We start from the raw sequence: 24,794 nt of genomic DNA, 5'->3' as shown, positions 1-24,794 counted from the left end.
ACTAAACTAAAAATAAAATAAAAACCAATTAGTTAAAATAATTGTAAATATAAAATTTTCTATACTCTCTAGTCTAAAGTTTTTTGTATAATATGTTGTTAATTTTTGTATCTAAAATTATTACGAAAAATTCTTTTAATAATACAAAAAAAAATTAACAACATATTATAAAAAAACTTTAGACTAGAGAGTATTTAAAATTTTCTATTTATATTATTTTACCTAATTGGTTTTTGTTTTATTTTTAGTTTAGTTTTGATATTATTGAAACTAACTAATTATAAAAATCAATGCATTGAATATATATAAAAAATATTTTTATATTGAATATTGTATATATTTTTTTAATTATACAATATTATAAATGATTCAATAACATAATTTTCTAAATATTAAAAAACTAATTTTTTTTTTTAATATTTATGTTGGTCAACGCCGGTCAAATTTGTCAATGCCGGATTCCGGCGAAAAGTGTACCGGAAAAAAATGTTCGTGATGTTGGCGACATGACTACATATAGTTCGTATATGTGGGCATGCGATACATATAGTTCATGTAGTTTAGGATCCATTATTAAACGTTGCATGTGTGGCCATGTCTTCGCGGATACTTCGTGTAGCCAGCCATTTTTTTTCCTTAAAAAACAAGATGTATTTACAGTACCGGTCCGGTAAAATCCGAGGCCAAATACGAAAAAAAAAATTAAGGCCTTTTTAAATAATAAAAATTGCTAAAAAATTTTTTTTACTAATTATGAGATATTTATAATTTTTATTTATAAATATTTTTTAAATTTTTAGACATTGTTTGTTAATTGTGAGATTTTTTTACTAATTGTGGGATATTTTTTGTTAATTATGTGTCTTTTTTTATTAATATTGGGGGTTTTTGGTTAATTTTGAGGCCTCTTTTTTTTTTTTAAAAAAAAATTCTCCACAAAAAAACCTCAAAAGTTTGAGGCCACATACAAATGTTTCTCAAAAATGGGCACAGGACCGGGCCTGTGTATTTAATCCAAGAAATTACAAACAAAAACAGAGTACTAAGGATATACTTATTCGGAATCCGATTGATCAAAAACTGGCTGATTTAGCGCATGTAAAGAAATAAAGTCGCCCACAAGATTGTCGTTAATGATACATGCACATATCCCCTATGCCTTTTTTTTTCCCATGACTGGATTTGCAAACTGCCACTTGTTATCCTCCGATTTTCTTCATAAAATCTATCAAACCATCCGATAATAAACTTTGAAGTAAGATCCTAAGAGCATGGACAGTGGGGCAAGCAGGTGGGTGTGAGTCTTGGGGTGTAGGTATTAAAAAAACGAAAAAATTGTTTCTCTCTTCACACTCGGGTGTAAGTTTACACTCGGATGTAACATTTTTTCTCTCTATCTCTCTTTCTTTTTCTTTCTCTTTTCTATTTTGCTTTAAATTATAATACTAAAAAAATACTTACATCTACACAAACACATTTACCACTGCTGATGGTCTAACATTAGCCCGTAGTAAGTGCCCTACACATAAAATTAACTGGAATCGCGCATGCCTTCATGTACACATATCACCACCAATGATGTTCGTCTATTTCATATACATTGAAACTTATTTTAAAACACAACATATACCTTCTTAATAAGGCATATTTATACAAAAAGATGTGACAGCTTAAGGTCCATACTCGATTCCCGAAGAAGTGGGAAAAATAAATCTACTTGTGCATTTTATGCGTAAATAAAAGTGTCATATACATATTAGTCATGACTGCGTAATGAAACAAATAAAGCATTTACTCACTTTTTCATGTGAAAATGACATGGAAGGTATATATTGTAATTGTCCTCGTATTTTTAAGTTAAATGGTTTGGAATTATTACATGTTTTAAGAAACTATTTGAATGCAAAATTTGATTTCACTTGAATTTGGTAATTTCATTAATGTTTACATTCAACAGAATTCAATTGACATAGGTAAATTAGAAAATGAAAACATTCAATTTTTACATAGAAATTAAAAAACATTCCATCATTATGAAACAAAACAAAAAAAAAACACTCTTAAAATTAAAACATATGAAGTATCATATACCAAGAGTCCAAGATTAATCACAAATAAAGTGTATGAAAATTAAATAATTTGCTATGTTATTTATAAGAATTACCGTTTTAGCATCGTGCCCTAAAAAAATTCGAAATATTTTAACCCATTAATTTACACATATGGATTTAAACACATCAAATAAATATACATTTAAGAAATTCTTTTTATAATTTCTTTGCGCATAATCTTATCTATATATACATTTTTGAATGACTTTTAGCAAATAAATCCTGGAGTTGGACCTTATTTACGGATGAATGCCATTGGCATTAATTATTTAAATTTGAAAAATATTACTTAAAGATATTACCAATACGATTTCGAGAATCATAAATTCATATCTTCCTTAATTTTTTGAGTCATTAATGTGATAATCTTTAGGAAATATTTCTCTGTAAAAAAAAAAATCCACATTAATGAAGGCATTAAAATCGACACTAACAATTAAATTATTTAGATGTTCAATTATTTTAAGATTCTTATATCTTATTTGATATATTTTTTTTAATATCTCATTCTTTAATTACTGTGTTTAGAATTTATTGGTTGTTACCTATTTTTTGGTGAAATTTATTGGTTGTTACTTAATAAGTAATTATGGTGCGTTTATTTTAGTTAATATCTAATTTAAAGGATTTGTTTTCTTTTATTATTAATAAATGAATAACATGTATAGAAATAAAAGATTTTTTTGCGACTCCATAATAAAAATATTAAACTCTTATTTTCTACATTTCTTACACATAATATCCTCTTATTCAATAACAAAAAATATATATTACATATTTTTAAAAATATTTATAATATTTAAATTATATAAAAAATTTGTAATATTAATATTATTTCAACTCTATACAAATTTAATATATATGTATATATATCTTATGGGAACCATTTAAAAGAAATTTTTAAATTGACTTGAATTATTTAGCTTTTAAATAAAAGTATTATTAAAAAGAAAAATAACTAAATAATGTTTAATTTCACGGGACGGGTAATATGATGGGACGGGTTTGGGTTGATATTTATAAAAGATCGTATACCACGGGTGAAATCCTAAAATTAACAATCAAAATAATCTATCAAACAAATTACATTTTGATTTTTTTAAGAAAATATAGCCCCGCGGTGTACCGCGGGTTAAAATCTAGTAATAGTTAAAAATGATTCTACACTTTTGGCTTTTGCCATCAAATAATTATCCTAGTTTCTTACTTGAAGCGTTACATAACAAATGTGAAAGAAAAAAAGAAGCACAATTAACAATCTAAATATATAAAAAGATTCCTAAAGAATTCTCGAGTCTCTAATGAGTTCTAACATCAGAAACCCGACAATTCCGACACGACTCATTATGATACAACCCAACCCGACAACACAAACACACCGCATCACTCTGAGTCCTAAACAACTCGGATCCCCACCGTCGAGTCGACTCAGCCGAGTCAACAACACTCACTTTCCGAGTGGACTCGTACCGATAACTCGGCCCAACAGAGAGTTCCAAATTCAGCACCCAATCTTCCTCGTTCCCGTAATCCTTCTCCGAAGTCGTTCCACTACTCGTACAATTATTAATACCACCAGTCTCTTCCCGTACCGGTTCCGGTTTAACCTTTCCGGCAAAATCGAGATTTAAAGTCTCAACGACATCCTTTTGAAGAGACGACGGAGACACTACTGCCGATTCATTGATCAGACGGTGAGTGTTTGGATCAATCCCACGGCTAAGAAGCTTTCTCTTGATATGTGTGTTCCAATAGTTCTTGATCTCGTTATCTGTTCTTCCTGGTAATCTCCCAGCTATTAAAGACCATCTACAACAACAAAAAATTCCCAAAGTTTTAGACTTTTTCACAAAATTTCCAAAACCCATTTTTAAAAAATGTAATTTTGAGAGAAAGAGACTAACTTGTTACCAAGCAAGCTATGGAGCTTGATGATGAGTTCATCTTCTTCTTCAGTGAAATTGCCTCTTTTGAGATCTGGTCTTAGATAATTCATCCATCTCAATCTACAACTCTTACCACATCTCTGTAATCCTGCAAAATTATCGTAATTTTAATCATAAAGCCAAATCTTTATCTGTCTCTGTATATATAGAAGCAGAGGATGTGTATATATGTACCGGCGGCGCGAGGGAGAGATCGCCAGCAACCTTCACCGTGTTTACGGATGTAATCAACGAGAAGCTGATCTTCTTCTTTAGTCCAAGCTCCTTTGTTCATGTGAGCTTTCTCGCAGCATGGTGATCTTCCCATCTTTTGATCTCTATATATGTATGTATCTCTATGTGTATGTATGTATTTGGAGGAAGAGGAATTTTTTTTTTTTCTTTTTTTGAAGGAAGAGAGTTCCTGTAGGATGATGTTTTCGTTTTGAATGTTATTTATAATAAACTAACTAACATTATTTTAATACCAAAGTTTTTTTTCTAAAGAAAAATTTTGATCTAACAAATGAAATGATGTGTGTCTAGAGAATATTGTAACAACAACCAGAAAACACAAATTTGATTGTAGTACACTCACAGGAGTAACGTGGGAGTTTCCTAACTTTTTTTGTTTTTGTTTTCTGAGATGTAGATCGTACGGTTTTGGTTATTGACTTTTTGGCTCTTTTAGAATCATCATTAGCCCAAAAAAAAAAATATCATAATCATTTTACAAATTCCACAACATTACAACAAATCTCTCAATATCACTATTTTTAACCATTCTTATTGCATCAAAGAAAAGATAGTCACATACAAATTTCGTATAAATTGATTACAAAGGAAGGAAAAACCGTTATCAAATAAGGCTTAAAAAAAAACATAGTCAAATTCACTTATTAGTTTATATCATCTTTAGTATATTTGATATATATTTCTGTTTCTGTAATAATTTGTTTTTGAAGTTTTAGTCACGATATTGTAACCATTCTTATTGCATCAACTAAATTAAACAATTGTTTACTGCATGATTAAAAAAAATTAGACCCTAACCTACTTTTGGGAAAATGTTAAAAAGAAAGAAAAAAAGTAGATCTGGGAGAAAGTAGGTAGATAGATTGGGAAGATGAGTAGGTAGCTGTCTTTTTTAATCTCTCTCTCTTCTCCAATCACTCTCTCCACACGCTACTTCCTTCATGTACCTCCACGTGTCTTTTCTTATGATTTTATCACATTCTCTCTCTCTTTGTCCCCTCAATTATAAAAAAATTAATATTATTTAGATTAGTTGGATAACTGAATTATTGGGTTTGGGCATGTGTACTTGGTCTTTTTTCTACTGTTCTGTTTCTTTTTTTTAATTACATATTTGGATTGATAATGCACAATTCATAGCTAATTTTTATTATGCGGGATAGTGCGATTTAATAGAATCGAATTTTGGTGAGAAAAGCAGAGTCAAATTAACTTAACTACTTAAAGATATTTTAATTTTTTTTTTTTGGAATTTCACATTACAACAACGGTCCAATTAAAAAATACTTTAAAATTACTAACTTGTAAGAGCATGTTTATCCATGATATTTGATGGGTATCAGCCCATGAAAAATATTAAAAAAATTCATTTTGGGTTGAGATTGGGCTGAAACGGTTCAGTGGGTAGAGACTTCTGATACGGTTTCATTCGACATTGATTAAACAATTAATTAATTTAATATTAAATAATGCTTGTGATACTCGTAGAGTTTTATTGATAAACATGCTCTAACGTATTTAAACGGTATCAACATGGGATGATTTTTCTTGGAAATTGGAATAACGTTGCTATAAAAGGCGATTAGATAAATTCATCGCATAGATCGTATAAATGTTAATGTTTTTGTCTTACACGGCCCATACGCATTTTAGTCATTTGTACTTTGGCAGAAGTTATCAGAATTGTTGTCAATATTTAAAGAGAGTTGAATTTTACAACAGTGATGTAACACAATCTAAGCTTTCATAGGTTTACTAACAATACATTTTTTTTTTCATTTATTCTAATTCTGTTTTTCTTTCTCATTAACAAAATTTTCTAATATAGAAATCCTGTACAATCCAACTACTGTTCAACGTAATTTAAGTATTTAGCTACTGTTCAATGTTTTATGGGAGCCATAAGCTATATGACTAATTCAGACAAAGCATAAGGATCATGGGCCTAGGCTGTTACTGGCAAGGCCCAATATGGCTAACCGCAAAGCTTCTCATTTCCTCACGCAACGCCAAATGCCAAACGTTTGGACAAACTTCTACATCCTAGCTATTGGCTAATGGCTAACATGAATTGAGAATGTCACGTCTTGCTTGTGAATATTTACTACGTTCTAAGAAAGATTCGTCTTGAGGTCCATTCATTGTTTTTTCTCAGAATTGGAATCGAAGGCTCCCCCACACATGCACAAAAGAACAAGACGAAACCGCGATTCAAAGAAAGATAACATATCAGAAGCGCAAATGTAAAAACTTGTTTTCGTGTTAGAAGCCAACTCAAACTTTCATTTCCGGTTTGGAAGCACAATAAGTGTTACTATTTTATGTTATCTCAACAATGTGATTAATTTTTCAAAAACGTGTTAATATCGCTTTCTCATTTCTACACGCTTTTTAATGCAGTTCTCTAATTCTATGCAACACACTTCATCTCTGTGTTTGCTACATTTAGTAATGTTAATAGCCTAAATGCAATTCACATTCTATGGAAAAGATATTTTATGACATGTTTATATAACAAGTTTAACTTATGTAAGAGAGACATGTTTATATCACAAGTTTAACTTATGTAAGAGAAACAAATAGTAGTATAACTCTATCGTTCCCCTCTCTGTTCAGGCGTCAAGCCTCCCTTGCCACAGTTAGGACAACTCTTCATACCAAATCCTTGACAATCAAAACATCTGCACATTTTCAAAATCCCAAGTTAACACTTAACACTCTCCTTAAGTACTCATTGAACTGGAAAAATTTGATTGATTTAAAACTGTGTTACAGTGTTAGTTATTACTTACTTCCACCTCTCAAACATATTTCCGTTCTTCTTATTTTTACCTGTTCCCTGGAGGCAACATAAGAATTTTGTCTTTATATATGCTAAATGGGATAAAAAGTAAGTATATGCATAAATATAGAGTAAAAAAGAGTAAAATGAATAAGTATGGTCTGGAAAAACAAAGTAAGATTGAATATACACCAAAAGAAATAGACTCACTTGATGGAAGATATTATTACATAGTATCTACTAATGAAAATCAAATTAGTACCTTGCAACCGGGACATTCAATTGCTCCTTTGGCTCCACAAGTCTCGCAACTTTTGAATATCTGTTTACATAAAACCTTTTGAAGAATTAACAAAACTCTTCATTGACGATGATAACATCATATGCTATATGGATGTCGTGAAATCTTACCGAACCAAGAGAGAAATTTCCGATTTTTCCCGCAGAAACTTTGATGGAATCGCGTCGCCCCGAAACAAGCTGTCTTTCAAAAGCTAGAACCTTGGGTTCTAAAGATAACTCACTGCAACAAAGTGGAAATTTCAACATTTTTGTAACTCAAAAGTCAAAACTGTTAGAACTAGGAAGTAAGCTAGTTACCTATGTATATCTATCTATGCATACATGTGATAGTGAATATGGATGGTGGGAGAAAGCTAAAGAGTTTGCTTGGTTGTGGTGTGGTGTGTGGATATTGAAACGGATCATGTGGATGGAATATGTTGACGAGGATTATTGACTTAAAATACATAAGTGAAAGAAGCCACAAGACCCTACAAATATCAATTGAAACAAAATCAGTCACAATTTCATACTATATTTTAAAATAGTAAAAAAGAATAAATTTTATTTAACAATTAAAAGGTTAATAATCATGTATCTAAACAGTATAGATTCAAATAAATTTCACTTTATGCATACAAAATATAAATCTGAATTCTGAATATGTTAATTTTTCTTTTTACTATGTAACAAATTTTATAAGTTATAAATATATATACGTATAATATATATTTTTTAAATAATTTTGTCCAATTTTAATTTAACAGAAAGGTATTATTTTTGAAAATAAAGAAAGGGACAAAGGATCACGCACGAGCCTAAACTAGAAAAGTACGAAAACACCCCTTATCTTCCGAACATTTTCCGATCGCAAAATGATCGCCTGAAACCATCGCCGGCTTCAGAGTATCTGATCGTTTCACGAGATAGATTGATCCAATATGGCGAAATCGGAAAACTCAACGACTTCTACTTTCTCTTCTTTCGCCAAGATTCAACCGTCCAACGATGCAGAGTCCGATCCCGATTCGTACGCCCTCGAGAAATTCAAACTCTACGAAACCAGAGCGGTAAGTTTCATCGATTCACAAATTGTTGATTCTGAAGAGTAGTGAGGAAGATTGCATCAAAAATCTATCGTTTCTCATTACCATCGCTTAAGCACTCTGTAATGCGACAAATGTGTGTTGGGATGATTGGAATCATTAAGGAAACCCTAGATTGAATTGCTTGTGATGTTTTTTTTTTGTACAGAGGTTTTATCTAGTGGGGAGTGATAGGAATAAACGATTCTTCAGAGTGTTGAAGATTGATCGTTCAGAGCCATCTGAGCTTAACATTAGTGAAGATCCTGTTGTATATTCGCCTCAAGAGATCAAGAGTCTGCTTCAGCGTATCGCCGAAGGCAATCGTGCCACGGGAGGATTGGCTTTTGTGGCCAAAGTCTATGGAATTGCTGGTTAGTCGTGGGGAAGCAATGCTTGTCTTGTTTGTATATTTTGGATCTTGTGTAGTGAACTGAGTTGAGTGAAATTTTTGGCTTCTAGGTTGTGCTAAGTTTATGGAGTCTTACTATTTAATTTTGGTGACAAAACGCCGGCAGATTGGATGTATATGCGGGCATGCGATATATGCTATTGATGAAAGTCAAATGATCAGTGTTCCACATGCAACTATTCAATCTGATGTTGCGAATTCCAAAACTGAACTAAGGTCTGTTTCTGAGAATTTTGATTTCCCTTTTGAAGTTCAACTTTTAACTAAGGCGTGTCCCACTTTTATATTCTTATTTCACCTTATATAATTTTACAAAGTTCTTTGTGTCTTTCCTTTATTTGCAGGTACAAGAAGCTTCTGTCAAGTGTAGATTTGACAAAAGATTTCTTCTACAGTTACACTTATCCTATAATGCAAAGCTTGCAAAAGAATGTTCTATCATCTGGTGAGGAAGGGATGCCTTATGATAACATATTCGTATGGAATTCGTATCTGACGCAGCCTATTCGATCAAGATGCAACAACACTATTTGGACACTGGCATTAGTTCATGGGCATTTTAAGCAGGTATTGTCTTGGGGATTCACTCCTAGGTTTGGCACCTGGTGTTAAAATGGTTCTAACTATTTTTCCCCATCATTCAGATAAGACTATCAATATATGGAAGAGACTTCAGTGTTACTCTAGTCTCTAGGCGTTCTCGACATTTTGCAGGCACACGGTAAGAATTCATTCTTATCAGGCCTCTAATGGATGACAAATTCATGGTGACCGTTTCAATTTTCTAATTCCCTTTCTTACTTATACCTTTTATCTTTAGGAACTTTGGTTAGGGTGAATATATTGAGTGATGTGAACTTTTCTAGACTAGTTTGGATGCTTGTCTCTTTTGTTTACTGTAAAATATATATAGCCCTTTTCATTCTGTTCAAATTTCATTGCAGTTACTTGAAAAGGGGAGTGAATGATCGTGGAAGGGTTGCAAATGATGTTGAAACAGAACAACTTGTTCTTGATGATGAAGCTGGATCATGCAAAGGAAAAATGAGCTCAGTGGTGCAGATGCGAGGGTCAATTCCACTCTTTTGGTCGCAAGAGGCCTCCAGATTTAGTCCTAAGCCTGATATTTTCTGTGAGAAACTAACCTAACATGCGTTTGTTATCTATATAAGATCATTTAATGTGTATGTGGTTATTGATCTACTTGCTTCTTATGGATGACTCCTGATTTTCTAATTCTGTTGTTTTGGCCTCAGTACAGAGGTATGATCCTACATATGAGTCAACCAAAATGCATTTTGAAGACCTGGTGAATCGATATGGGAACCCGATCATTGTGCTCAACTTAATTAAGGTTACTTTTTTTAATTATTATTATTGTCCTTCTTTAGCAAGAGATGGTTATGTCATTTTTACTTATTGATAAATATCCATGGAAATATTCAGACAGTTGAGAAAAGGCCTAGGGAAATGGTGCTAAGACGTGAGTTTGCGAATGCAGTGGGTTATCTAAATTCAATTTTTCGTGAAGAAAATCATCTCAAATTCATCCACTGGGATTTCCATAAATTTGCAAAGAGGTAAAATGTTGTGGAGTTGTTTTCCCACCTTATAGTCTGAACTCACATTGCATTCTATTGTTCATGTTATAGCAAGTCGGCGAATGTATTGGCTGTTTTGGGTGCTGTAGCAAGCGAAGCCCTTGATTTGACTGGATTATACTTCAGTGGCAAGCCTAAAATTGTTAAGAAGAAGGCTAAACAACTTAGTCATGCTAGCACTGGAAGGTAATATTTTTGATGATATGATCTGCTACTTATATTTAGTCAGAAATTTGGTTTGTTTTGTAAACTGCTATATATTATTTTACAAACTGGAGCTATTAGTTACCTTTCTCGCTGTAATAGAGATAGTTACTGCAGGGAACCTTCTCTACGTGATCTCAGAGCTTACTCTGCAGAACTTTCAAGGGGTGAGAGTTCAAATGATATACTTAGTGCTCTTGCTAATCGAGAGAAGGAGATGAAGCTAAGCCAACAAAAAAAAGACGAGGAAACTGATTCTTCAGCTCCGCGTTACCAAAGTGGTGTTCTGCGTACTAACTGCATCGATTGCTTGGATCGAACAAATGTAGCACAGTATGCATATGGTTTGGCTGCTTTAGGCCGGCAGCTGCATGCAATGGGTTTGAGCGATACACCTAAGATCGATCCTGACAGTAGCATAGCTGCTGCACTTATGGATATGTACCAGAGCATGGGAGATGCCCTTGCACAACAATATGGCGGCTCAGCTGCTCATAACACTGTAACAATACTACTTGACCACTTCTTGACAAAACAACATTTGCAATGCTTATTCAGTAACATTGTTGAATGCATTATAGGTTTTCCCAGAAAGGCAGGGGAAATGGAAGGCCACAACACAGTCTAGAGAGTTTCTCAAGTCTATCAAACGATACTACAGCAATACCTACACCGATGGCGAAAAGCAAGACGCCATAAACTTGTAATAAACTTCCCTTTCTTGCCCAAGTCACTTCAGTTTCTTGCTAAGTCTTTACTACTTGTAGTTTGCCAGTGATGTAGCAATAGTATGAAGGCTTTTAGGATAAGTCTCTGAGTTCTTGCTTCATTTATGATAAGAGGCAACAGAACCCTGGCATTACTAATAATAGTAACTGCCAAGATATTGACTTGTCTGAGGAATAGTTGGCTAAGAACTCTTTTTTTCTTCTTTCGTTTCTATTGAATCTCAAGTCCTAGTAACTAATGACCTTTATCCTGAGCAGATTCTTGGGCTACTTTCAACCTCAGGAAGGGAAACCTGCGCTCTGGGAGCTGGATTCTGATTATTATCTCCATGTTTCAGGGATTGGAGATGATATTTTCCCAGATATCGGGTAAGATTTACATTTAATGAACCTAGTGCGTGTCAGATTATGGGTCTTCATTAGATGCAAATAAAATTTTGAACCGTGCCTGAAACTGGACGCCAAGTTTAATGGACTTGTGAACCAGTTCGTGCAATACCAAAGATGTTAAATTTAATTTCCCAAGAAAGATCATAACCTCTGGTCTGTATGATATCTAACTTTAGGTGTATGCAGGGTCCAGTCCACTGCTAAACCTATGAGTGGTATTGGTGTCAATCTTGCACCAGTGCCAGCTTTCAGAGACGACTTCTCGCGGAAGAAGCTAACATCGTTTGACAAACTGATAGAGCAGACATGCAGTTCAATAAAGAACGTGAGGCTTTGTAGTGAGACAGACCAAAGGCCAGGTGGCAACACTGGAAGCACTGGTGTGGCTCCTGATGCAGCGTAATGATCCTCATTTGAAATGACTTTTATGACTTTATCCCTTTAAGAAAGTAGAAAGATAGTTTCTAATACAGAAAAGAACATAGCTTTCAGCTCAAACCACACCACGACTTTTCCGAATCTTAGCTTATTTTTCTTGACTTTCTATCTGCAGTGAGATTCAGCTCAAGAGCCCCAATTGGCTGTTTGGTTCAAGAAAGCCCGAAGAGAGTAGTTCTGCCACAAAATCTGGTGCAGACGATAGTGAGAAAGGAGTAACCTCGACTGAGAGAGTCAACGATTTCTGCAACTTGGACTGGCTTTCTAAGTCTGACCGTCATCAAGAAGATATCTTCCAAAGGTACTGATTTCTTTTTTCTTCTCTTTGAAATGTAAACATCCTTCAGAATGCAAGTTTGAAATTCTGGTTATTATTAGCAAACTCATTACTGAATGAAACCCTCAACTATTGACCAAATTTGTTGGTATTTTCAACACCCAGATTTTGTCGCCACTCGCCAGTGCATCAAATCACTTGTTGCAGTTGTTTCATTTTATAGGTATCTATCGATTACATCAACCAATGAAGCCAATGGTTGGTATGGTGGTACTCTCCTCGGTGACCAAGATGAAAACAGCGAAATTTACAGACATTACGCTCAATTCTGTCAGGTTCAGATTATTTTTATCTTGCTAGAATGCATTCCATAAGATTGATAGATTGCAGAAACTCAGATCAATATTCTGTTTCTTTTATGATCTGATTTAAACAGTGTCCAGCGATGGAACCATTTGAGAATGATCATGAGTTAGAACAGAACTTTGCGGAAGTTCTCCGCATGAACACAGTCGATGTAATGGACATTGAAGAAGAAAAAACAGAGATGGAAAGCGCATTCAGTGAATACACTCAGATCGGTAGCGATCTCGGGATCATTCCAATGCAATGCAAACACTTTGCTGTTGATCCTTGTTGGCTAGCCAGATGGCTTGTCGGAGATGATAAGGTCCCAAAGGTCATTTAATCACGAAACCAATGACTCATCTCACCTCGAAGACACTTCTTTTTTGGTTACATGTTTGTGAATGTGTTTGACTGTGCATTTTGTGTAGATATATATATAAGAAGGGACAAACCCAAAACAATATTTTGTACCCAAAAAATATTTGTTGGTTTATGATTAAGCTCACGTATAATACAGAATATACGAATGATTTAACCTCAGAGGCAAAAACTAGTTTCCTTCGCTCCCCTCTACAAAGTTCTCCACTTGTGTTCTTTGATACACACTACAACAAATATAATCATTTTTCTTTTGGTTTTTGTCTTTTACACTTACAGTAGCATATCTGACTTGGCTGGTAATCTCTTGAAGAAATTGGCAGGTACTGAAGGCATTCTGCTCCTGAACCGCGGATGGCGCAGCATGAACAGCCCGATTATGATTGCAATCACCTGGAATGGTGTGACATAGATAAACACGGCCCAGATCAATGCAAAGACGATGAATAAAGCAGTTGCTCTCGGGTCTCTCCAGCTAAGAAGAGCTTGAATTCTCTCCCCTTGAGTCGCCAGATCGCCTACGACTGTCTGAACTCTACCACCAACGCTCCTAAGCCTATCATACCTCATTCTGACAATGTCTGCCGGTCTGCTGGTGGGGAAAGTGTCGAACTCTTCGTCTAGCTCGTCTGGGTGTGCGTTGTCTGCTTGCGATACACGAGCATCCATGTGAGGCGGGTGTCTTGGTCTGTACCGGTAATTCCACATGCCTATCACAAAGAGGTAGAGGAAGACTGTGGGTAAAATCAGTTCTGGGTAGCAGACAAGAATCAAGAACAGAACGTGAACCAGACACGTTGTGATCGGGTTTCTCCATGTGCAGATATCGTTGAACCACTTGCAGACCAGAGTGACCGAGGAGAGAAGCGACATGATTCTGCTGAAATTGGCTTTGCTTCTCCTGAGACTGAACATATGGTAGTCTACATCAAGCATGTACTCCACAACCTCTCGTCTCAGAGGTGGTTCGGACCTTGATAGTCTTGTTGCAACTATTTGCATTGCCTGATGCCTAAGCAAGTCGATATGCCTTACTGGTATTGGTTGAATATAATGCATTTTGGGTAACAACGGTCTTCCATATTGTGCCATCATGTTAACAAAGCCGGTGCAGGTGTACCTCAGAGCTAGCTGAAGCTCACCATTCTTCTTTAGACCACCCGGTGTAAGAACCAGTAGCGGGTAGTAATGAGTGTAAACCCGGTCTGTCTCCAGCGTAGATAGCCTGACTCTGACTTTCCCAATCCTCTGGTCCCTAGAGTCACCACCATCGTTAACATGACTATTGTCAAAGACTCCAATTGTTATGACCGTGCAAGGATCATGAACTTCCCAAGTATATTGCTCGTTCCACTTAGGCGCAAGCGCGTCTAAAAGAGTCCTCGTTCTCACCCATTTGTTACCATATTTCGCCACACAATAGGGATCAGTCATTCTCCCATCTTTACCTTTCATAGGCATCAAGTTCCTAGCACTGAGAATCCCAAGCTCAAGAATCCCAATACTCGGCTTCCTCAAATGCTTTGAAGACGGTTGAAGATCGCTGCTGAAATGTGTGGACTCGTCAAGGACATGGTACCCTGCTTCTATACAAACCCGAAGTAGAATCTTACTAGAGAACTTCTCTTTTCTTTTCTCAGTCTCTTCCTCCATAGACATTGAATGTCTTTGTAGATTAAACCACCGTGGATCAGGCATTTTCCCAACCTCTTGCCTGACCGGAACATCCCTCACCGGTATAAACACCCTCCCCAATATCTCATCTTTCCCTGGACCAATCCTGTCATCAACCGAAACAATCACCATATCCTCAAACGGCTCAGACACAACAAACATAAGCTCCTCGTGCCACTGCGGATTCATCGTCCGCATCTGAGGTGTCCTCGTCGCTCTCATCTGAAACCCCGCTTGAATCTTCACAACCACATCAGGTACTCTACCTTTATCAGACGGAACAAGATCCTGAGCTTCCATTACGTGAATTCTCAAGTAATACAGCTTCGGCGAGAAGTAAACTTTAGACCGCGTGTTCGACAAATTTGAGTGGCTCACACGGTGCGCATCCGAGTGCCAAGCGTCTGGAAACGACTCATCAGCTTGAGTTCCCATCCACACAGCAAGCATAATCTCTCCTCTGTTCGTCTTCATACCTTTCTTATCCTCAAGCCTATACCACTGTGGAGCCAGAGGACTATCAGGAGGAACTCTAAGAGGAACTTCAGTGAGATCAATATGAACTCTTCCAACGAAATCGTCTTTGGTCAAAAGATCTTTATCTTTCACAGTAACTTCAAGAAGATTCGATTGCAATCTCTCTTTAGAGAAGGCGAAGATCTGTTTCCAGATCGGATTCGAATTCTTCTCCAAATGTTTCGTTAAACCTTTGTAGTTCCCTAGCTTCACTTCAACATAAGGATCTAAACTACCGGAAACATCCATCACCGGAAGATCTCGAGCTTTCACGACGCTCACGTATAGGTAATGCATCTGCTCAACGAGATCGTATGTGCTCGAGGTTTTATCTCCGCTGTTTCTGTAATAGTAGGATTGTCTCATACGAGCTGCTAAAGGAGGACTGGTTTCAATTAGCTGAAACTCTGGATTCTGTCTCGGTGGTTGCATCTGCATTACTGCTCCAGTCGGTGGTCCTGGAGCTCTCATGGAATCTGACCTAAACTCCGGTTGATTAGGAGGTGGAGGATAAGCTTGTTTCGCTTGTGACATCGGTGGAGCTCCTCCTCCTCCTCCGGCGTGAGCACCGATTGAGTGAAAAGTCCTTGCTTCTTTCTCTTTCTTCTTCGTCGGCTTCATCGTCTCCATGTTATTATCAATCTCATCTTCGAATTGCTGGAAGTGATTCTGATTTTGAAATTGAAACTCCTGAGATTCGAATCTCTTCTCCTCTTTCGTCACTTTCTCAGCAAAATCCGCCGGCGGAGAGACGAAATCGCCGCCGTCAATCGGAGCAGCGTAGATTCTCAAAGCGATATCACCTTTAATGTTAGAAAACAAACCTCGTTTATCAAGAGGATACCTCTGAACATCGGATTCAGATTCCGATAACGGAACAACCGCGCCGGCGATTTTAACACGGCCAAGAAACTTCCCAGGTTGATTATCACGGCGGTCATCATAAACAGTGACGTCGATAGTCTTATTATTCAAACGCTTGAAGTCACCGACGTTGAAAACCAACTTCTCGTTCCACTGAGGGTTTAGATCTTTAAACCGCGTTTGCGTTCTCTGACGCTGTTGGTCGAATTCAACTTCAACGAACGGACTCGCTGAGCCTTGTCCGTCTTTAGGCATCAAATCGCTAGCGTCAACGATTTCAACAACTAGTTTACTCATATTCGGTTAAATTTGAAAATTTTGTTTAAAGCGGTGGTGAGAGAGAAAAAAAGTTCCGGCGAAGAAGATTTAATTGTAACTTGTAAGTAAGTAAGAGATTGTGAAGTAAAGAGAAGAAGATGAATTATGAAGAGAGAAGAGAAAGAAGAAAGAAATTGAAGAAGAACATCTTCTTTTTGTTTCGAGGAGTAAAACTCGGGGAACAGAGAGGTCAAGAAGAAGACGTCATTTTAGTCAATTTTATTTTTCGATTTCTCCCAAATTTTATCTTCTTTTTTTTTATATATATATAGTTTTTATAATATGGTAAGAAATAGACAGAAATGAAATTATCACGTGGATTATTTTGTTGTTTTTTTCTACTCACGAATTTCTTTGTTGAATATTCTTGATTATTGCTTTTTTAACTTATGAATCATTTGGTTTACTTTTTCGAATATTGTCTTCGTCGGTGATTCACCAAATATTCGTACGTATTGTTGATGGAAACTAAATTACGTTTTTGATGATGATTTAGTTATTTTATATATACATATTATATAAAAAAAAGTAAATAGGAAAAAAAAAAAAGAGAATTGGGTGAGTGAGGAGTAGGGTCATGAGAGACGTACCATCGTTGTCTTTGGAGGACGAACGTGGTGGTGGTGGTGGCCATTTGTCTGCTTTGTTTGCTAATGCTAACATAATTAGAAAGTGGACTAATTTCGTCGTTTTGATTTGGTTTAATTATTAAAATTAGTTTTATAACAGCGACAACGTAATGAAAATAAATAAATAATCGGTTACCACTTAACATCATGTGAATTCAAAATATATGCAATCATGTCAAATATGAAAATTACAAAACTTATGTCATTTCGGGTCAAACAGTCTAAAACAATTTTTCTGTGGCTGTGATCACTAAGAAAAAAAGTTAAGATACATTTAATGGTAACTATAGTTGAAACTTGAAAGATATTTAATTTGAAAAGTGGTTAATGCTTGCGATTGTTGGTTTAGGATGGACTTTTTGTTTTGAAGTTAGAAATCGCATTATTATATTATACTACTGTTTTAATCGATGTTTTAATACATTAACAAAATATCTATCCGAATTATGAGTCACTCGACCAATGTACTGTTTGGTTTCATAAATTAACTGAACAACGTAAATTAATATTGTGTTGTTTGTTTGGTGAATGAGATCACAAATCTATATTGAACCATTGATGTCTGACCACATGGGATAATTTGCAAAATCTTTTCTGTATTGTTATCATTTAAATGGGATGTCTTGTTTTTCTCTCTCTCATTCTACATAGTTTTTTTTTTTTTTTCTACATAGTTTAAAATTATTGGTTTGAAAGTTTGCTACTTTAATTTGCTTCATTGTGTTAGTAGAGTTAAGAACATTAATCCATGTTCGGATTGATTAATGTGAGGTTATAAGAAGGTGAAGTGGATTTAGGTTAGTTTAGAGACGAGGAATGTGTAAAGAAGTAAAAAATTACTCATTTAGTCATTTTATTCATTCAAAATGTTGTTTACTCATTCCATTCACGAAAATGAAAACGTTGGATTTTCATTATATTTAAGCGTCTTGAATATTATTTTCTTCCATGAGATAACAAAAAAGAAGAAGATACAGAAGCTTTTATTGATTGGATCTCTCGTTTTCAAGGAAATCGGTGTTACCCCATCACGAAATCTACAGTACATCTTGTCATGTCCTTACCCTAAAAAGTGAACAACTTTTGTTGTAACATCACCAATTGTTTTCTAACTTTTATATGGATGGATTAATATTCTTTTAAGGGATTAGAAAATTTCATACCTTTGGTTATGGATGGATTACATATTCTTTTAAGGGATTAGAAGATTTCATACCTTTGGTTGATGTATTTTTAAGAAGATTCGACACTAGGTTTGATAATTCGTAATTCAAACATTTTTTTTGGCTGGATTTTTATTAATTGTTACTATTGATATCCATTAATTAAAGTGGACGTTCCGTGGAGACTACGGACAAACGTTGATCGTTGGTTTGTTAGGGAGACTTAAAAAGTAATTTAAAAAATCTTAAAAGACATCGGTTTTTAAGATAATCTAGTCAAATAGAATCTTGTTCTCATCTCCTCATGTTGTGTCGGCAGTTTTCTTTTAGGTCCTCTATATATTTCATGGTTCAACATTTCATTTTATCAAACTGGTTTCAATATCTTTTATACAAGATTACGGCCATTCTATTCTCTCATAACTCTCATCCACTTCTCTACTATCGCTTTTTTTTTTGTTTATGCCGCATGTCATCATTTCAACGATGATACGGAGAGAACAACAATGTTGTTGTTTCTAACCGGTTTAGCACTACCATCATTCAATTATCGAAAATGACCGGTTTTCGTAACCTTTTTTAAAGCCAACTACATTACGCTCGAGCCCAAAGGTTTACACTATCTATAGAGTTATTAGATCAATGACTTAAAAGTTAATTTTTGATATTTTTAGTTTTAAAAAAAATTTAAATTTTGAAATGATTTATAAGAATTCAGATGTGTTAATTCTATAAAATATTTGTATTATACCTTAGATTTTGTTACGTTGTTTTGATGAAAGATTATTAAATATTTAAAGATTTCCAAAAAAATCAGTTTTATCAAATAATACTAAATTTGAATGACGAAGTTTATCAAATAATAGCTAGCAAACTTTTATCTAGAGCATTATTTACAAATAAAATAAAACCAAGTTTTACTTTTGACTAACATCAAAAACGTTTTTCTTTACAATAATAAATTCTTATAGTTTTAATAATATTAATTTATAAATGTCTGATGTTTTATTAAATAAAAAGGATATTTGTCTGGTAATAAATAAAGATCGCTACCCACTTCTTCATTTTGGAGTTTTGCTTTTAAAGTCAACAATGTTCTCCTTCGGAGCTAAGGTTCAATAATTTAATATCATTTAATTTTCCATTTCACTTAACATATTTTAGTGGACACAACTTTTTTGCCACCAAAGTCATCTCCTATATATTTCTATGAAGCATCCGCTCGTTAAAGTGTATTTTTGAAGACGTTTCCACGTAATTTGTGGCACGCAGCGATCGTTGATTTTTCAGCTAATTAAGTTTTTGTATCCGAAAACTTCTGACATGAATTGATTCAAATTTGGTATCAGTTCACCAATTCTTGCAAACTTTTTATGTCCACATCATAGCTATCTTCACGGTTACGGTCAAGTAGTAATATATATGATTTCACGGTTACTACTAGTCTACTAGATAAGAAATTAAACTAAAAGAAGTAATAAGCTGAAACTTTAGTAGAGTGGTTTCTCTACTACAGGTCTGCATCCCCCTTGATTGGCACCAACTTCGACCATAAATTTTGTAAATGAGATTAATATATGGGCCAATGAGAGAGAGAAGAAAACAAAAAAAAAAACTAAATGGAGTAATAAATAAAATGAATAAATGAGTATTAAATTTTGTTAGTAAAGTTTGGTAGTAACTCACTAAAAAATAATGTCATGTTCTAGCGTGAAACCAAACACGTGGATTGGTCGGAGATGTCTGAATTCACAGTGTTAGTAGTTAGGGTAACATCCGAGAAAAGTAATTCCAAAGCAAAGAATGTTGTTGAATACTTCCGATTTTAGTAACTGTGTTCCTAACTCCTTCGTCCTTACTTAACTTCTCCATGTCAAGATATCAACCAATTTTGGATCCATTTCTTTGTTTAACTTTTAGATTTTTTTTTTAAAGAACTATTGTAGTATTATCGTGATCCAAGGAGAAGTATCAAGTAGGTAGGGTTCTACAAGGATTTGCTCTTAGCTGTTCGTAGCCTAATCTCCTCTGTTCCTCTCGCTTAGATTTGTATGGTTCTCGACGCCTTTCATGTTTTTATTTTTTAAAACTACTCCATTTTTAGTTCATTTATCGATTTCAATAAATAAATTGAAATATAAACGATCGTGGGTTTGATCGTCTTTCTTTATCTTCTTACCTTTTACTCGTCCTTTCGCTTTCATAAAAAAATGAGAGAAGATATGTCTCTAGCTAAATTTTAAAAGGAACTTATGCGTTGCATTTTGGTACATCGTCTGTAATGTAGTTGGTGTAAGGAACTGGTCATTTCTCAATAATCGTCCAATGATTTTAGTAAACAATAATTGTAATAACCAATACAATAATGCCACTAAAGTTGCGGAGCAACCAAAATGTTCATATCAAATAAACATTAATTTGTCGTTTGAAAAAAACAGAATTAACAGGCGAATATATATAGGAAATATTCTGAAAAAGAAACGACGTACGAAGATATGTGTGTTAGTATATGTATATGTAATATGTGTGAGTGTTGTTGCGGGGAATCTGCAAAGGAAGATACAAGGTGGCTGCTTTATTTTTTTCTGCCTTTTGTTTTGTTGTCGAAGTGCCTCAAAGCCACATGTAATCCCACATGCCTCCTACGTCCTTCTTTTTTGTTTTTGGGTACATATCTCATCTATTTTTTCCGAAATGTTTTGGCCTTTTCAGTTTCTAGTTTAAAATTTAGATCAAATGCAAATAATCCATAATACATGTGCAATTTACGACGTAAATTAAATCATCATCTCTAAATTTCTAGCAAAACTGCAAAAGACGCATACCATAACAATGAGATTTACATTCAAGATTTATGATTAAGGTATATATTGAACGGATGTACTATGTTTAGTTTTTCTTATTGTTGTTGTTATAACAACATATAGTATATTGGGAAAATTACACGACATCAAGACAAAGTATTAGACTATAAATTTTGGTTAGCTTTTGCTAGTTAAAATCGAAAACTTCATCATATCTTAGCTAATGTTTTCTAAGACTTAAAAACCTTAAGGAAAACTACTTTTGTTATATAACATTTTTTATTATAATCGAAAAAATAGAAATTGTTCGACTTTGGTTTTAGAACCAAAAACTAAAATATATCCCTCAAAATTAGTCCACATCCGTTTAAACCTATAGAAAAACTTAAATCGGAAAAAGTGATATGTGGTGATTTATATTCTCTTTTAGAAAGGAGATTGAAGCTATCTTGCATGCAATTTCTTTCACTTTGTGTGTCAACTTTTGCCGGCCACTCGGCGAATATTCCTATTTACATCTACTCTTCTCTAAGCCTTTTAGATTCTATCCAAATTTCATTACAATTCATTTTTCTACAGTTACTATTACTATTCAACCTCGAAACCTTTCTATTTCTGGCTTCTTTGATTTTTTACAAGAATATTCCATGATTCGCGAAATTATGCATCTTCAAATCCATATATATTGGGCCTAAATGTGGAAAACTAGGCGGCCCATTATTAAGTAGCGCACCGCCTTGTAGCGAAACAGTGCTGATATAGAAGTTTACTTTTCCTCCTCGGGCGACACGTATATATCCAGGTGGCGACACGTGTTAATCAGCATGGTAAAACACTAAAAATTTGATGAGCTTAATTAACAAAACTAGTAAGTTAAGTATCAAACGAGTCAGCGACACGAAGTAACAAGTAAAAATGAAAAAACTATTGGCCTTGTGTCTTGTCTTGAGTACGTTATTTTCGATGGGTCACTGCGCGGTTTCGGAGGGTGACATCATCGTGAAAGATGGTCACCGCGTTGTTGTGGTGGAGTACGACGGAGACGTCGAAACCAACACTAGAGTCTTGATTTCACCTCCGGGAAAAGAAGAAGAGAAGAGAAGAGACGAAGGGGAAGTGTTTGGAAATGAGAAGAAAGAAACGGCGTCGTCTCTTCCAGAAGAGGAGGAGCGTGAACACCACGCGTCGCCAGGGGAACTTATATGCGATGCGATCGGTAAGTGTAAGCACAAGATGGCGACTGTGTTAGGGAGAGTCAAGGATCGAACGGCTAGTGATCTTTCCGAAGAGAAGATAGGACGTGAGGCACGTGACGTGGAAGAAAAGGTCTCAGGGACAGCACATGAAGCTAAGGAAACGGTGAAGGAAAGGGCCACAAAGAAAGCTCATAGGGTCCAAAAAGTTTTGGAGAATTCGAAGGTCGCGGTGCGGGGGATAGGGACGGCGGTTGCGGCGGCTCTGGGGCTGACGAAGATCGGGAGCGTGGTGGGAATTGTTGGGATCGCGGCAGCGTATGGGATGTGCGTGTGGGTGACGTTCGTGTCGGGCTACGTGTTGGCTTCGGTGCTTGGGGAGCAGCAATTCGGTGTGGTGCAGAGCAAGATGTATCCGGTGTACTTCAAGGCAGTCACTGTAGGGATTTTGGTTGGGTTGTTAGGACACGTCATCAGCCGGCGCCGGAAGGTTTTTACCGATGCGGTGGATATGTGGCAAGCCGTTAACCTCTTGGCCTCGATCTTGATGGTCGAAGCTAATGCGTCATTTGTTGACCCACGAGCCACCAAGGTTATTTATCACTCCCAATTCATTTATTTTAAGATTGAAGATATGAAGTCTAGGAAATTAAATCTTAAATTTTGTCTATATGGCTTCGGTTGTTTGTTTACGTTTAGGTTTAGTGTGTATTACTATTTTCTTCCAACTTTTAATAAGCATGGTAAACGAGTTAATATGTTTATTTGTTAATATTAGAGGTAAAATGCCTAAGACCACAATAATTCTTGGGCAATTCCATCTGCGAGTAAGACTATTTGAAACGCCATAGACATCTTTTGTAAAAAAGTTTTTGAAAATTGATGAAATTGTTTTATTTTTCATCTTTTCAAAAAAATAAAAATGTACATTTTTTCAAAGACATAAGGTTTCAAATAGTCTTACTCGCTGATGGAATTGCCCAAGAATTACGTAAACTGCTTAAACAAACTTTATAACCCTCCCCTAAATATTGGATTTGGACAACATTTGTTGTTTCTTGTGATTGAAACTTTTAGGTTTATCGTAATATTTATTTTTGGTTGTGAAACAGGCAATGTTTGAGCTGATAAAAGCTGAAAAGGAAGAAGGAAGAGGACTTGATACGTCAGAGACACAGTCTAGTGAAACAGCAGCTCGAACCAGAGGTAAGAAGAAGGTTACAGAGAAGATGGATCAGGATGCGGTGAAGCAGAGACTGACAAATCTGAGCGAGAGGATGTATAGGTTAAATGCGTACTCGTCGCGGCTAAATTTACTAACTCTGATGTCTCTTACTTGGCACTTTGTGTATCTCGGCGATCGACTTAGCCTTACTTGTTGACTGTTGAGGGATCAAGCCACTGATAGTTTTTGTTTGTGTGGTTTAATGTTTGTGTTATATGTCTCCTCCTCCTTTTTTCAAGCTAAGGTTGAGTAAATTAAAGAAAATTAAATTTGTATAGAGAGAATTGTTTTTGCTTTTGCAGCATTACACATAATGAGAATGAATAAAGTAAGAGTAGAATCCAGTCTAGAGTGTGAGCATAGAGTCCGAGGCAGGTTAATAGGTGGGCATGAGTCCTAGTAGCTTTGCTTTCGTAGTTTTATTGATGTCGGAGGCAATGGAGGCTACACTCCGACTCCGAGCAACCGAATTGTGTGAAGTCGTGAGGTTTCTTCTTTCATATGAAGTACAGCCGCAGGGCCCTGTATTTGTAACAGCTAGTGATGATTCTGATTGACATCGTAAGATGCCGAGAACAATGTATTGTGATGCTTATTTCACACAAATTTCAAGATCTGTCTCCATGTTTTGAATATCCCTTGGGAGATTGAAAGGATAGAGTACATTGAAGAACTCTTAATAAGTCTAAAAGAAAGATATCTCCCAAAGATTCTTTAGATTCTTGTTTTTGGTGCAATTAGAGTTAGCTTAAGCTAATGTGCATATGACACTATAAGATTCGTCTAAGTTAAAATATATATAATCCAAATAGATAACATATGCAATTAGTGACATTAAGTTTAAATATATAAATTTTCATATCTACTATACATTTTTGCAACACTTTTTGGGGTTCCTAATCGGGTCAAATTTTGTTTAATTTTGACCCGGAAATCTTCAATCGGATCTTTCCTTATTTTTGACAAAATTAAAAAACGAAAATTAATCAATAAAATCAAAAAAATATATATTTTCTCAACTAATTACTATACCTAAACTCTTTATTTATGGCATATTCTCTACAATTTTTATAGATATAGAAATCAAATATGATTATTTAATGCTAATATAACAAATTTGAACTAATTTCCTAAAACCTCTCTACCTAATTAAAACATAAATATCTGATTCTCATTTCACTTTTATATGATC

General features: G+C 35.0%; 5 protein-coding genes across 6 annotated transcripts; 2 read left to right on the top strand and 3 right to left on the bottom strand.

Annotated features, from left to right (window-relative positions):
• Positions 1–3,257: 3,257 nt before the first annotated feature.
• Positions 3,258–4,589, bottom strand: LOC9326585 (transcription factor MYB3). Its single transcript, XM_021011695.1, has 3 exons — positions 4,232–4,589; positions 4,016–4,145; positions 3,258–3,920 (listed from the first exon to the last, which is right to left on the bottom strand). The coding sequence occupies exons 1-3, from the start codon at positions 4,362–4,364 to the stop codon at positions 3,410–3,412; spliced, it is 774 nt and encodes a 257-aa protein (XP_020867354.1). The 5' UTR covers positions 4,365–4,589; the 3' UTR covers positions 3,258–3,409.
• A 2,160-nt stretch (positions 4,590–6,749) lies between these two features.
• LOC9329303 lies at positions 6,750–7,871 on the bottom strand. 2 transcript variants are annotated; one of them, XM_021011694.1, is made up of 4 exons: positions 7,485–7,871; positions 7,336–7,395; positions 7,084–7,130; positions 6,750–6,972 (listed from the first exon to the last, which is right to left on the bottom strand). In XM_021011694.1, the coding sequence occupies exons 1-4, from the start codon at positions 7,620–7,622 to the stop codon at positions 6,885–6,887; spliced, it is 333 nt and encodes a 110-aa protein (XP_020867353.1). In that variant the 5' UTR covers positions 7,623–7,871; the 3' UTR covers positions 6,750–6,884. The 2 variants fall into 2 exon arrangements, with proteins under 2 accessions (XP_020867353.1, XP_020867352.1); XM_021011693.1 differs by having other exon boundaries at positions 7,336–7,410; positions 7,485–7,661.
• A 284-nt stretch (positions 7,872–8,155) lies between these two features.
• On the top strand, positions 8,156–13,378 carry LOC9326584 (phosphoinositide phosphatase SAC1). The gene is made up of 16 exons (XM_021011692.1): positions 8,156–8,425; positions 8,610–8,814; positions 8,903–9,068; positions 9,197–9,419; positions 9,497–9,573; positions 9,797–9,984; positions 10,109–10,206; positions 10,299–10,432; positions 10,505–10,639; positions 10,775–11,159; positions 11,239–11,360; positions 11,644–11,754; positions 11,962–12,174; positions 12,329–12,514; positions 12,714–12,825; positions 12,927–13,378. Exons 1-16 carry the CDS (start codon positions 8,297–8,299, stop codon positions 13,176–13,178), a joined length of 2,736 nt encoding a protein of 911 aa, XP_020867351.1. The 5' UTR covers positions 8,156–8,296; the 3' UTR covers positions 13,179–13,378.
• Positions 13,309–16,806, bottom strand: LOC9329302 (FT-interacting protein 1). The gene has a single exon (XM_002890475.2). It carries the CDS (start codon positions 16,565–16,567, stop codon positions 13,490–13,492), a length of 3,078 nt encoding a protein of 1,025 aa, XP_002890521.1. The 5' UTR covers positions 16,568–16,806; the 3' UTR covers positions 13,309–13,489.
• Positions 16,807–22,058: 5,252 nt separating this feature from the next.
• Positions 22,059–23,924, top strand: LOC9326583. Its single transcript, XM_021010648.1, has 2 exons — positions 22,059–22,969; positions 23,490–23,924. The coding sequence occupies exons 1-2, from the start codon at positions 22,100–22,102 to the stop codon at positions 23,757–23,759; spliced, it is 1,140 nt and encodes a 379-aa protein (XP_020866307.1). The 5' UTR covers positions 22,059–22,099; the 3' UTR covers positions 23,760–23,924.
• Positions 23,925–24,794: the final 870 nt, after the last annotated feature.

Source organism: Arabidopsis lyrata, assembly GCF_000004255.2.
Source record: "Arabidopsis lyrata subsp. lyrata unplaced genomic scaffold ARALYscaffold_1, whole genome shotgun sequence".
Classification (NCBI taxonomy): Eukaryota; Viridiplantae; Streptophyta; class Magnoliopsida; order Brassicales; family Brassicaceae; genus Arabidopsis; species Arabidopsis lyrata.
The sequence above is the reverse complement of the archived record's forward strand: the minus strand, read 5'-3'. Positions and strand labels throughout refer to the sequence as shown.

Coding starts and splice junctions, on each gene's coding strand:
- LOC9329303 (XM_021011693.1), bottom strand. CDS start 7,622: ATGTTGAAATTTCCACTTTGTTGCAGTGAGTTATCTTTAGAACCCAAG. Junction 7,411..7,484: donor GAAATTTCTCTCTTGGTTCG/GTAAGATTTCAC, acceptor ATTCTTCAAAAG/GTTTTATGTAAACAGATATT. Junction 7,131..7,335: donor TTGAATGTCCCGGTTGCAAG/GTACTAATTTGA, acceptor TGTTGCCTCCAG/GGAACAGGTAAAAATAAGAA.
- LOC9326585 (XM_021011695.1), bottom strand. CDS start 4,364: ATGGGAAGATCACCATGCTGCGAGAAAGCTCACATGAACAAAGGAGCT. Junction 4,146..4,231: donor ATCTCTCCCTCGCGCCGCCG/GTACATATATAC, acceptor ATAATTTTGCAG/GATTACAGAGATGTGGTAAG. Junction 3,921..4,015: donor CATAGCTTGCTTGGTAACAA/GTTAGTCTCTTT, acceptor TTGTTGTTGTAG/ATGGTCTTTAATAGCTGGGA.
- LOC9326584 (XM_021011692.1), top strand. CDS start 8,297: ATGGCGAAATCGGAAAACTCAACGACTTCTACTTTCTCTTCTTTCGCC. Junction 8,815..8,902: donor CAAAGTCTATGGAATTGCTG/GTTAGTCGTGGG, acceptor TTTGGCTTCTAG/GTTGTGCTAAGTTTATGGAG. Junction 9,420..9,496: donor TTCATGGGCATTTTAAGCAG/GTATTGTCTTGG, acceptor CCCATCATTCAG/ATAAGACTATCAATATATGG.
- LOC9326583 (XM_021010648.1), top strand. CDS start 22,100: ATGAAAAAACTATTGGCCTTGTGTCTTGTCTTGAGTACGTTATTTTCG. Junction 22,970..23,489: donor TTGACCCACGAGCCACCAAG/GTTATTTATCAC, acceptor GTTGTGAAACAG/GCAATGTTTGAGCTGATAAA.
- LOC9329302 (XM_002890475.2), bottom strand. CDS start 16,567: ATGAGTAAACTAGTTGTTGAAATCGTTGACGCTAGCGATTTGATGCCT.